Below are 13,434 nucleotides of genomic sequence, written 5' to 3'. Positions count from 1 at the left end.
TCTCGTCTTAATTAGAGAGCGCTTGCCTGCATGCTGACCATCTGCTTACACATGCTTTTTGATAGCCCTGTTTGGCCAAGAGGGAGGGGGGTGGTTAAAGGACCCCGAGTAACTGGACAAGCTGACGGGGCTCACAGATGTGATAACTAAGTGCACGCAGGCACGCGAGGGGTTTGCTTGGCAGCCCATGTGGAACTGTGCTGCTGGGGAGGCCGATCCAAAGGCCACACTGACCTTTCCTCCCACGTGTACAACTGCAGCCTCACTTGCTCCATGCTTAAGGATGAAGGAACGGAATTATTCAAGAGCAGTCATACGGAAAGTGCTTCCCAGCACCGCTGCCTTTCCTCTGCCTTCCTCCTGCTCTGCCCACCACCAGTGTCCACTTTGCTTTAGCAGCTGAGGAGAGAAAAGTATTAGCACATTCCTCGGTAATCCTGCTCCTGCATCTCGTTCGGTACAAGCAGAAGGCAAAGGCCACGTTCTGTTCTCTGGCAGCTCCGTGCAAGCCTTGTGCAGGGCTGTCACAACCACTGCTGTGGAAAGCTGACTGCTGACATGTCAGATGCGGAATTTATGCGGGAGGAGCAGAGGGGATGTGATAAACTAAACATCCTGCCTATGTTCAGTGTCATCTTCAGCCATAAAGGGAGGGGAAACGCAGGGGAACTGAGGCAGCTGGGTGAAGCTGTCTGTTTCTGTAGCAGGCTTTCATGAGCCTGACACTCCACTGAGCAAGAAAACAGGCAGTTCTGCTTCCACCCTTCTTCCACCAAAATACATGGAACTTCATATTAAAGCTTTCTCAAAAGCCCTTCTCCTCCTCAAGTTGCCTTTATGAGTTCAAGCTGTGCTGGGCTCCTTGGTGGTCCTGTCCAACCCACCGCGAGTTCAGAGAGCGCCATGGAGGTACATCCACAAATCACACACAGGGCTCCTCTCCATGTCACTGCCCCACGGAGGCGCCTGCTCCTGCTGCTCCCTGCTTCCATGCAGCAACGCACCCCTGCAGGGACGCTTCCCTCGCTCCAACACAGCTGCAGAAAACAAACCACAAGAACGCCTCGCACATCCTCACAGGCATTTTGAAGCAGGAGAATGGAAGCACGCCCTGCTTGAACAGCCCTGCAGCCACCACCCCGTCCCAAAGGCTTGTCCTGCAAACACAACGACCAAGCACAGGAGCACCTGGGAGCCAGCTAAGTCAACGCACCTCATTCCTGCCCCGCCAGCTCTGTCCCCGGCTTCTGCTGAGTGCAACACCATCCTGACAGGGGATTTCACTGGGGTCTGGCTCTTCTCGAGTACAGCAGCCAAGCCCCAGTGCCCCCTCCTCACTGTGCCCGAACCCACCCTGCCTAGCACCAGAGGTGCCCAAAGCTTGCCCACACCACGGTGAACAGCTCCAACTCATGTCAGATAGAGGTGGATGCTCTGAGCAGGGCCAGCAAGGCTGCAGTTCTCACATGCTGTGGGAGCAGCAGTCTCTTACCTGGTGAGATTAGCAAAGAGAAACCCATCCTCTCCATACATCCCCACCTGACAAAAGTCCCTGCTCTATGCCGGATCTCCAAACCCTTTCCTTATCCATCTGAAGCACCACTACCTTTACTGTTTGAGGTTCCCACCTCAAACACTAAAAGCATACTTGACATGGATTATTTCAAGCTCTTGCCTCACAAAGAAACCAAAATGACAATAAGTATATGCAGTGGCAGCCCACTGCCTTGCTTCACACGACGCCTCATCTCCCTCCCAACTCGGAGCACGGCAAAGCATGTCCAGCCTGCGCCTCGGAGACCCGAGGCTCCCGTAACATGCCATTCTGGAGATGAACAGCTCTGAGGGCGGCCTGTTTGGCAAGGCAAGCTTTATGCAGGGTTATCGCCTACTGATTAGCACCAAGGAGAAAGAACATCGTTACCCTCATTAGGAGCCTAGGGAGACAACACAAGATAACACGACCTGCTGCAGAACACAGATACAAAAACATTCATTAGGACAAACAGTGAGTTTCCTGGAGAACACTGAAGCTACAAGTCTCAAGGCAGAGTAAAACCAGAAGGTCAACAAGTAGTGGGACAGCTGCCCTGCAAGAGACCCAAAAGGCCGCTTTTCCTTTTAAGAAAAGATTTCCGGTGATGCCTCTTCCCTGACCCACCAGCAAGTCAGCTTTCCTCTACCACAATGGACAAAAAGAAAGGGAAAAGTGCTGCTTCCAAGAAGAAGGTGCTTCCTTCCCCTGTTCGGAAAAGTTGTGATCTCCCTTTTTTATGCACTGAAAGCTTTCTAAGAACAGAAGGTCTCTGGTCTCTACTGTATTCCCAAAGATGTTTGTTCAGAAAGCAAAGCTTTTAAATTCTGAGAACTTCGAAGTAATGAAAAGATAGGGAAGACCTGGAAATCACTTTGGTTTTTTTCATCTAAGAACTAGCATAGCAGGTGAAGACGGTACTTCAGCCAAGTACTCCTGTGTCCCTGTTAAAGAACCACCGCCCACCTTTGCCAATCTTATAATGCTGACAGAGAAAGAAAGGCCAGCTCCCTTCCACTATACTTATTTGGAGAGCTTAATCCAGTTTTCTTCCTCTGCTGGTGGCAATTCAACAAATATCCTGGCTGAAACAGATTCAGAAGTGTGTTGCTGGCCAACAGAGCAGGATGGGTCCTAACACTGGGCCGTACGTACCAAGTCCCCTAGAACAGCGCCCTTACCACCCCCGACAGCCTGCAGTCTCCTGTCCGCACTGTATTACACAACGGAGCAGCTACTGATTTGGGCTGAGCTTTGGGAGCTACTTCTGAAAGGAGAAACAAAAAACCAAAACCAAACACAAACCAGACATGCAAATGTATGGACATAAATAAATTAAAAAGAAACCATGCCTGAAAACAGATGGGAAGGAGGACAAAGAAGGGGCAGAGAGACATTCCGAGACTCGGACGTCCTCGCACTCCGAGCCAGCCCAGCGGGGACAGCGCAGGCTGCGTAGGACAGGCGGGGTTTGCACACATCAGCACTCAAGCCCTATACTGGCCAGGAGGTTTTCCAGAGCTTCAAGTTTCTGGTTGGCTTCCTCGATGGCACTGTAAGTCTGCACGTTGCTGGTGATGTGGAAGCGGATGTCATCAACCAGAGGAATGGAGTCAGTCTCCTGCCGTTCCTCCACAGCCTCCGCATTCTCCTTGACAGCAGCCACAAACTCCTCCAACTCCACCAGCTGGATAGGGTAGACAAGAGAACCGTTAGGAAGACAAGAAGACAAGTAAGGAGGTGTAAAGGGTTGGGATAATGGGCTCAGCCACTGTTGAGGGATCCCAGAGAAGAAAAGGGAATGCTAAGGGCACATGGAGACCCAAATCTTCGTATGTCTCCTACAGACACTACCTGGAGATGCATCCTGCCATTCATCCTAAGGAGGCAGTGATACCCCAACAATAAACAGTCACAACCATGAGCAATCTCTACCTCAAGCAGTGCACTGTGATACCCGCTCACTAGACATCCACAGTTCAGGTACTGGGGCACACGAATATAGACAATATTCCCTCCAGAAAGGCTCCCCAGCAGGAACCAGGAGACGCTGCCAGACACTTTGGGAAGTGTCTTGCAACAGGCAAGACAGCGGGTGCTCATGCCCAGCTCAAGCTAGGAGCACAGATGCCTCCATCCCCACCATGGCTCTCAGCCCCACCACCAGCCGACCGGCAGATCACAGCAAGGCAGCTGCTCTGTTCTGCACCCAGTCTGACGGAATCAGGTCACCCATCAATGATTTTGCATCAAGTTCCCCAGGAACATGTGGTGTGCTGAAGGGTGAGAGGCAGCTTCCATCTGTCTATGCTCCCAAACTGTGCCTGGGCACGGCAGGTTGCTGAGCCCTGCTCTCTGCTATGTGCACTGCCAAAATCTCTCCCCGGTGCATCGGGGCAGTGCCACAAGGTGGAGGTGGCTGATGTCTGAAGAGCTGGGGTGGCTCCGTGTGTGCCAACACCCTCAGGAAGGCACACTGCCAACGCTGGGCCCAAGAGCTCCCATGCAGGCTAGAGAAGGGGATGCAAGGGTAACACAACACAAAGCCTTACTTGCCCTATTACTACTCGGGATATTTGTCAGCTTTCAAACCAAATCCCTGTTTCAGAAGGCAGAATCTGGATACATGCCAATGCATCCATCATCCCCAAAGCTATACACTGAACAACAGCCCCAAAATAATTTCCTTTGCTGTTTTCACATGCCAGAAAGAATTTCACACCTTTCAAGCTGCAGGTGAAAATGTTACATTTCCATGTGACCTGCACAAGCCATTTATCAAGATCTGTCTCAGGATAAAAACACCCCATAGATTCTAGTTTATCCTTCCATATCGCAAACTTTCTCCACAAGCCCTGAAACTTCAAGCTACAATCATTCAGGATAACACTTAAATGGAGCCCCATAGAGAAAACGCCAGTCTTAGATTCATTACTTCTGGCTGTTCAACAGCCAAATTTCCCCTGTGAAAACCTCTACTGTTAGATTTGTCATCCTGGAGAAGGGTAAAGACCACATTAATTTCTGCTTTCTATAGCATTAGGTCAGAAGAACTCTCCCCAGGAAGCACCAAAAAGCATTTCTTGCAGAGCTCCCCTGCTCACCCCACTGGGTTCTCCAGGCTGCAGCTGGTGTATTCCAGGCAACCCCACCGTTGCTCTGGGCACGCTGGCTGAAAGCCCAGTGACAGTCACCTGCCCACAGCACTCACAGAACTTTTGGGGCAGGTTTTTCACCCCACAGTCCACAGGGATGTGCTGAACAGCCACCAGCACCTGGCTTACTGCAACCGCATCAGGTACTACCACCCTCCTCATCCTCTCTCCTAACGCACCATGTGCTTTGCTACTTAAACGCTGCTCATTCTGAGGAAACATATTAAACCAGAGAAGCCACCATTTACGACAGACCAAAGTACACCCATTCATCTGTATCTATGGCTCACTGTGCAGTTAGATTTGCGGGCACGTGTGGTAAGCGCAGTGGGGAGAGTTTCTGCTACCTTCTCGATGATCTCTGCCATGTACTCCGTGCATTGGTCCTCCAGCCGGGTCAGCTGGAACAGCTTTGCGATCCGCCAGATGCTGACAACGTTGTCCTCATCAAGGATCTGAGCCAAGGTCCTGCCACAAAGGCGCTTGAGCCCAGGCAGCAGGTACATGTCTGCCACGCACAGCACGTCATAGGCATTGTCTGGGGACAGCTGGCAAGGGAAGGAGGAGAATTACCGTCCACTCCCACCCACTGCACTCATCTCTGGCAAACTGCCGCCTTCTCTTGGGTTTTAGCAGAGATTCCCTCAAGTTTGGAATCCAGCTGGCCCATTACTGGACAAGTGTTAACAGTACTACAGAGAGAGAGGAGCTCAGTCTTTCTGGGCTAGCTCTTCCACCCAGGTACCACAGAGGATTTTAAAATGCTGCAGAGGCAGTTTGCTCAGCACAAAGCAAGAAGTTTGCCATGCTGCAGCTAACCGCCGAGCTAACCCCCAGGCAATGCTGGACACTGACGTGCAGCAGAAAGCTGGCTGCTAAGAACGATCAGTGCAGCAGTGGAAGGAGGCAGCTTTTACCTGAAGTACTGAAAGCCCTTCAAAGAGATAAATGGAACAAGCTGGCAGAACAGAGCACCTTGTCCCCACCAGGACTATTCTTCCCATTTTGTACTGTTAGACTTGCATTTTGTGAAAAATGTGCAAAATTCTCTGAAGTTCCTTTCTCAAACTGTCTCTGCTAACTCAGCCAGGACAACCTCCCCGGCACAGAACACACACAGCATCCATGTACAGAAAGCTGCACCTCAAATAAACTGTAGGTGAAGCTCAACTAGGAAAGGCACAGGCTCTGTACATCAAATACTACTGGAGCTTTACCGGGCGTTCCAACTGAACTGAATTCATGTACCAGACGCTCAGGCTTACACTGTTGTGAATGGCCTTTAACATTTTCAGGCTCTTGAGCGAGAGAACCACCCTCCCATCTCCTTCTCGGGTACTTTTGTTCCTTGCAAGTGATCTGAGGACAAGAAATGCTGTAGATAATGTTGGAGACACCACCTCCAGCTTCACTCAGTCTCTTCCCCCCTGGCTGAGCAAAACCTATTTTAGTCAGCCATCTGCGTCACTAACCTGGAACTAGAGCCTTTCTCTGCACAGTTCTGTTCCTGCTAATGTGAAGTGCAAAGAGCACAGTAACCCACGTCCATTTTAACAGCGAATCTGCAGGATGCGGCATTCCCTGGGGCTGTGGAGGAGGAGACATCACTTGCATCTAGAGACCAAGCTACACGGGTCTAGACTGAGGAACGGTAACTGGTGCAGTGTGATCCACTGCCCTGACAACCGGTCAGCAGCAAACACACTGCTGTCCACATCTACACATGCGGTTGTTCACTCTGACAACTGCAAAAGGCTGATGATTTCTCACCCTCCAGCTGTCCACACCGCTGCTCCGAGAGACTACTCACAGCCAGCGTCTCCTCTGTGTAACACCCCGCAGCAGCTGTGCGGAAGGACACGAGATGTGTTAGAGGCATGCCATGAATTCTACAGTGCCGCAGGGGTGTGACAAAGCCCTTGGGGTTATTAATCAAGCACTGCTTTGTCCTTTCATAAGCTCCAATCAGTTTCAGGAGTTGGAGACGTCCGAGTCAGTAGTACTGATGGCAGCAGCTCCCAACTGCGCGATCAAGGACAAACCTAGCAAACGTTCCTCCAGAAGTTCCCCTTGAATCCACATAAAAACTCTGATCAGCAACTTCTCTTTCTGTCTGGAAGCCTCTCTGTTCTCTTCCCTGCAACTACAAGCATTGTCACTACTACATGGCAAAGACACATAAATCCTTTGGAAAAGAAAAGTAGAACTGGGACTGCTGACACTCGGCTGGAGAAACCCGGGGCAGGGAGAACACTCAACAGAGCAGCATGGAACTTGAGCTACATTCCTGTTTTCCTGACCATTTTTCCTGGTAGTTTTTCATGACAGATGAACTCTCTGAAGAAGGTCTATCTTGGCTGCTCAGTCGGAAATACAAGCTAGTTTTGTGATGGTACCATCCTGCATAGAGAACATGAGCAAAACCCTTTCAACACCTACACATTGTAGTTGATCTGTCCTCCTGCTCCAAGTCCAGACAGGACAGCTGAGACACCCCATGGAAAGGACTGCTGCTTGGGAAACATCCTTCCTGGGAGTCATCCTGGGGAGGGGCAGGCAGACTGGAAATGGGCAAGGGAACAGGGTCACACTGCAGTGCAGTCACAAGGTCAGGAGGGTCTTCCCAAGCCCAGTATGCTGCTTTCCCTCTCTCCTGCCCTTTCAGCACATGGCTGTGGGAAGAGCATCTGCTCCCTGGCATACCAATGGCAATCTCGCCCTGCCTGCCCGCTACATACTTCTCTCCAGCACACATTCCCTGCTGCTCCCTGGAGGTGAGCAGAGCAGCAGAAACAAGGTCACAGCTGCGTGCCCTCTCTGTATGTGGCACCTAACCCCGCACACAAACACTGCCTGGGAGAAGCGACACTGGCAGGTGCAGCAGCGTCCCTGATCCCTGCCCTAATGCCAGAACGAGCTCTGGCATCTTGCAGCTAGACCTGCAGAAAGCATTTGCCACAAAACCAAAGCAGGAAGCTGCTTTAATGCTGAGATTTGCTGCGCCTTCCATTAGGCTGCAAACAGGGTGGGTTAGGGCCGTTTTGTTGCTGCTCGCGATACTGAGCACAACAAGGCGTTGGTCTCCCAGCAGAACCTTTGCCCACCCAGCAATAAGTAACACTGGAAATAATGACTTGCTACAAATGGAAAAGGGGGCTATGATGCCAAGAGTAAATAAGCAGAATCTCTCAACCTTTCCACATCTCCAAATGTGTTCAATCTGCCATCTACTGGCAGCTGCTCTCCTTACTCCTCGACAGACCCCAAGAGGGAAATCTACAAAGCCCTGCATTTATCATACAATATGCAACCTCATTTCCAAATTTTTATTATGGGATGAAAGACTTGGGATTTGCTTCCCAAATTTTGTGCACATAAACTAGATCCCTGCCTTCTTACAGCAAGTCCCAGTAGGTAGGTCCCTGAGACAGAAATGAGGTAGCAGAGTAGGGCAGTGGGATTTAAGAAACCACAATTCCAGATGCTGTAGCAAAACACTGCTGTGAACACCTCTGGAACTAATCAGCACAGCAGGAAAGGCTCCGTGGCTGGCCTCACCTCTGTATCATCACTGTAGATGTAGTAGAGGACCCGGATGAAGATGTCTTCTGAGATGTTGTGGAGAGTCACCACAGGGATGCTGGGCTGTGTCTGCAGCTCCTCACTCTCACTGAAATGATCTTCAAGAAGGGCTTTGAAATAATCACTGCGACCACAGAAAAATGCCTGGAGAGGGAATAAAGACCAAAGCACTAGGATCTATCTCACTGCACCAAAGCAAAGAGCACTAGCAGCCAGCTGTCAGAGCAGCTCAAAGATATTTCGGAAGTTCAGACTCTCACTCTGTTCTCCCTATATTTTGAAGCTGCACCTCTGATGTTATTCCATACCTTATTTCCATCCGTGCCTACCCTGAGAACAAAAATAAAACAATCTGTAAGCTTAAGAGATGGAAAGCAGCATGGCATTAGTGCAGGAGAATAACTTGAGGTTGGATCTTAAAATCCATTCTCATTGCTGTTTGCTTGCAGATGAAACGTTCCCTTCCGCAGACACTGAACTCACAAGCCAGCAGTAGGAGACTTCGCAGCTGTGAACGCTGTAGCTGAATCCTTAAATTTATCTCCTCACCTCAGCAAGAAAGGCTGGGTTTGCTGTTTTGTTAAATGCTTTAAATATAGTTTCCAGCTGCAATAACACTTGATTTTCCAGCTGATGAGGCAATGCTGCTTCTGCAGAGCATATCCAGCACTGGATGAGTGGGGGAGACAGGAAGGCCAGATTCATGGCAAAAAGGGAGGAGGAATGAAGTACAGCCCAAGCACATACCTTATGGCACAAAAAGTTGTAGTCTGCCACCCGGAAACACACGTCGGCACAACTGTTAAAGTTGTCGGTGCTGTCAAACGGCAGCTCCCCAAAACCAACCTAGGAAGAGAAACCAGAGAGCCATTCCTTGAACATTTGTGCTTTCGGTACGCTCAGGGTCCCAAGATTGGTCTTCCCAGAACCAATCATCCATCCATTCCCTCAGCACAATGCAAAGCACCAGAGATGCTCCGAACACAGATTTCAATGTGAGCAACTGGAGCCCTTGCACTCCCGATAGAGATATTCCTGGTACAAGTTACAGCTGCCTCCCTTATCCACGAACACTCCCTGACACACCTCTGGGAAGCATTTCTGTGCCACCTAACAAAGCAGATAACCCTAAGCACCATTTCCAACACGCCTGCCCCCATCCTAACTGAAAGCATCCAACTTCCAGCTGTACTGAGGAGCCAGCTGCCTCCTCTCCCCCGGGACTGAGCAAAGCTGCAGTACGCTGGGTGGGTGCTCCCGGCCGAGCACAGCTCACACGCCGCAGGGTCTCCCTCACAAAACAGGTTCTAGGACATGGCAAGGCACCAAGGTGGCAAAAGCTTACACCACCACCGAATATGGCAATCTGTACCCATTTGCCAGGCGGTCTGTCTCTGCAGCCACATCTGGCAGCTTCTGGTTCCCAGTCGCAGGAGAGCGAGCCCAGTGATGTTCAAACTGTGTGCGTGGCTGTCACAATAACACTGCTGCCTCCCACAGCAGCTCTCCCTGTGAGCCCTCCCCCACTGGGGAAGTCCTCTCCCAGAACAGACGCAGCAATTCAAGGAACGCTCCCCACCGGATCTACTACCTGCTCTAACACACTGGGCACCTCCAGCGTCAAAGATGAGATCAGATTGTCCCAGTTGTACATTCCCCAGGCCACTATTTTACTGTTACCTGTGTCTCATCTTTCAAGGCACCGAGCCAACCGCAGCCTGGGATCTGCAGCCACGCTCTCTGTGGCATCCCACTACAAGCACTAGTAGCCACGATCCAACTGCCTACCTTGCCTTGCTGGTATCCTCACCCTGTGCCCAGGCTCCCGTGTCCTCTCCTACAAATTCTGACATGACTTTCAAGGCTACAACTTTGCAGGCACACGACAGGTAAAACAAACCTAGAAACAGGCTTTGATAAGATGCCACTCTTTGTAGCACAAGAACTACGATCGAGACAAACTCTATATGCATCCTTTTTTTGCTCTCCTTTCACTGTCTGAAGGCGGATCTTTAAAAGCAATCCATCCCTCTGGAATGGACATGGGAGTTTGATTTGTGTCAGTCTCCTGAATTATAAACTCCCTGGGCTCAGTTTCCTGCTTCCAGCCTTGCCTGGTCCCCACTCCAATACTCAGGTTTACAAGGTCATTTCCAATTCCTACTACAAAAGCAGGTTCATGTCTTTGTCCCTCCTATTCAGCATGAAGTGGCTTGGCAGAATTTTCCCTTTTATTCTCCTTTTCAGCCTCTACTACTTCTAGTCTCCTCCCTGGTCACGCTTGAGGAATTTTGTCTCCCTTTCAGGGTCTCCTTGCAGGAAACTGGCTCCCACTCTACCATTCAGGCAACCTCCTTAGCATACCCCCATCCAGGCAAAGCACAGCTGCCCAAGTGACTTGTGTCGCCTAGGAAGCACAGAACAGTCTAGCCGATGAGGGGCAAACACACCCACAATACAGAAGTATTCTCAACACCTCTATAGCGTAAGACTGCTTGAACAGTCACAGGATCTCCCAGCCATCACATGTGGAGGACCAAGTCTCTGCTGCTGTGATTTGCTATTATCGCTTAAATAGAAACGTTGCTGGGGGCAAAAACATAAAAAGGAAATCAGTGGCAGCAATTTGTACCTCGGCCAGATTATCTCAGCAAGAAAATCACAAATAAATTACAACACAAAATACAGGGGTTAGTGATCCAAGAGGAGATTGCCAGCCCAAAAGCAGATGCAATTGGATGGGATAAAGAAAGAAAATTGGAAGCATGTTGGAAATAGCACGGTTAATCTGCCTCTGCCAAATGGGCAAAGCTAAGCACAGGAGTAACTGCCATGGACAACCCCACCACACTGGTGCTGAGACAGGCAAGATGGAACCCATCTACTTGTTTCCAACTGTTCTCTGTATGCATCACAACATTTAGCTTTACCCCAGAAGTGACAAATGGTCACAATTCTTTTGCAGCCATGCCAAACATCAGTACAGATGGAGAGAACAGTATTTATTTAATGGCAAACTCTGATCCTGTAAAGTCTGCTTTCATCTTGGTTTGGAAAATAAGATTTCAAGTTAAAAGGTAACGAAAAACCAGCTAAAAGGAACCAACGTGCCTACAGTCTCACACACTGGAAGCCCTGGAGTCTGCAACTCGGGGATCACCTGGCAGACACGAGATGAAGAGTTAGGCAGTCAGGCAGTGGAAAGCCACATGGTTTCTGACAGTTGCCTGGCTTTTGATGGTATTTTACTTAAATCTGTCACTGCTGAAGTTACTGCAACAAACCAAAGCAGCAGCTGTTGTGGTCAGAAAAATTCTGGCCATTACTAGTTTAAAACAGAAGAGAGACAACAACCACACTTCTTAACACAAACACTGAAAAAGAAAAGGCTTTCAGGTATAAACAGGAATGAGAAACAAAATACCAAGATTATAAACATGTTTAAGAGTTCAAAGAATAGACAGTTCTCTCTCTAAAAACTAATAATGAGCTGTGACTGGATATCAAATGTTAATTATTGTTTTAGTCAATATGCCATATTACTGAACTATGAAATTGGGGTGCAGAGTTTTCTGCATCATTCAAATATCAAAGACATTACAATCACATTATCTGTTTATAGTGAAGCAAAGTTGTATACAGCCTAATTTCATGCAATATGGCACTACATGACGTGCAGCAGCTCAGAATGTCTCTTGCCAAATTCCAAAATGGTGGCTTTTACCCAGAAGCTGAATACTTATTTTGTTGCAGATAGGCTGGAAAAAGTGCATGTTTCTCTCAAGAATGCAGATGTAAACACACATGACTATGCAGCTGTCCCTGACATCTTCAGTTACACAGTTTGTATACTATTCCTTGTATGGCATCACACCTGCAAGAATGAGGATGGGCGACTCCCCTGTCCTAGAGCAAAGATGCCCAATTCAGACCGTACCTACTTGCAAACATCAGGTTGAGATATAAATGGCAATAGGATGGAGACCTTTGTTCATACATTCTTTGAAAGTTAACAAAAAAAACAGATCTAGAGAGAGAAAGCCAACAATCTCGTAGCATTTATCAGGCTTAAACAAAGCCCCCACGCTTGTGCATGGGATACAAATTCCGTGGTGAACAGGCGTGTGCCCATGCCCTCCTCACTTTTACAGCCCTAACAAGTCTCACGGTGCTGTAACTGCCTTTGTTCTGGTCTATGGACGTAGCAAGAAAACCACAGCCCACAGAGGCATTCACAGTGCCCTCAGATCATTGCATTATTCCAAGTTTCATATTTTCCTTTTAGCTCCTATTCTGCACGGAAGAATTAAGAGTGCAGTGTTGCTAACCCTTGAGAAGAAGAGCTTAACCCAACACGAGCAAGCCATCAAGGTCCGGGAACAAGCAATCAACCAGAAAGCATTCTTTTCATTTGTGAAGCATGACTTAAAATTTACGTAAATAGCACTGTTTTGAGGCCCATGATCCTTTTTTTAATTCTCAGGGAGGTAAAGCTGAGACTTACTTATAGTATCACCTCCCTTTAAAGCCTGCAAACACACAGAAAAGCATATTGAAAGCCACAAATAAATACACAGTTATTTGGGGGAAGCAGGTTACGTGGGAAGGATTTCTGCATTGGTAGATGGAAACCTGATGGAGGAAAAACTCCCTCTATAAAGTGCTCAACACCCATAGAAATATGTCAAGAGCCAGCACAAAACACGCTGGCTTATTACAGGCAAGAAGCCTTACCCAGCAGGTCAGTCGCGCACACACACACACACTTGCCAGGCAGGTCTGTTCAGCAGAGGACAAAAAGGAAAAAAGGCAATAAACTCTGCTACATCACTCAGTCATGCAAGCCCTGGGCCCAGCAGCCACCTAAAATGAGTTCATGTTATTAAATTCAGTGCTTGATATGAGAGAGGAAAAAAGAAAGCACAGGCATAAGAGCAAAGTCAATCTGCTGATATTACAGAAAACAACAGATGCAGGGAGAATGGAGAACTCTAATATTTATCCTGTTCTCCTGCAACTGGGAGCAAAGGTCCACATATCTGAGCCTAACTAATAATACGGATGGTATTTTTACATTGTCGTCATCAACCTATGACCTGTGGGCTACTTCTAAGGGTCAACAAAAGGTAGTTATGAAAAGCAAATCTATTGCCAGTCAGGTTA

General features: G+C 48.8%; 1 protein-coding gene across 1 annotated transcript in view; it reads right to left on the bottom strand.

The window, feature by feature from the left end:
• Positions 1-2,368: 2,368 nt before the first annotated feature.
• Positions 2,369-13,434, bottom strand: part of ABTB1 (ankyrin repeat and BTB (POZ) domain containing 1) — a gene marked incomplete at its 5' end in the record, with an annotated part of 23,476 nt that continues 12,410 nt past the window's right edge. The window contains 4 exons of the mRNA XM_010156991.1: positions 2,369-3,221; positions 5,037-5,237; positions 8,248-8,415; positions 9,019-9,117. Of these exons, the coding sequence (XP_010155293.1) occupies positions 3,015-3,221; positions 5,037-5,237; positions 8,248-8,415; positions 9,019-9,117 (675 nt within the window). The remainder of the gene's footprint in view (positions 3,222-5,036; positions 5,238-8,247; positions 8,416-9,018; positions 9,118-13,434) is intronic.

This window comes from Eurypyga helias, unplaced genomic scaffold, assembly GCF_000690775.1.
Source record: "Eurypyga helias isolate BGI_N326 unplaced genomic scaffold, ASM69077v1 scaffold6568, whole genome shotgun sequence".
Taxonomy (NCBI): Eukaryota; Metazoa; Chordata; class Aves; order Eurypygiformes; family Eurypygidae; genus Eurypyga; species Eurypyga helias.
This window is presented reverse-complemented; position numbering and strand designations above follow the sequence as displayed.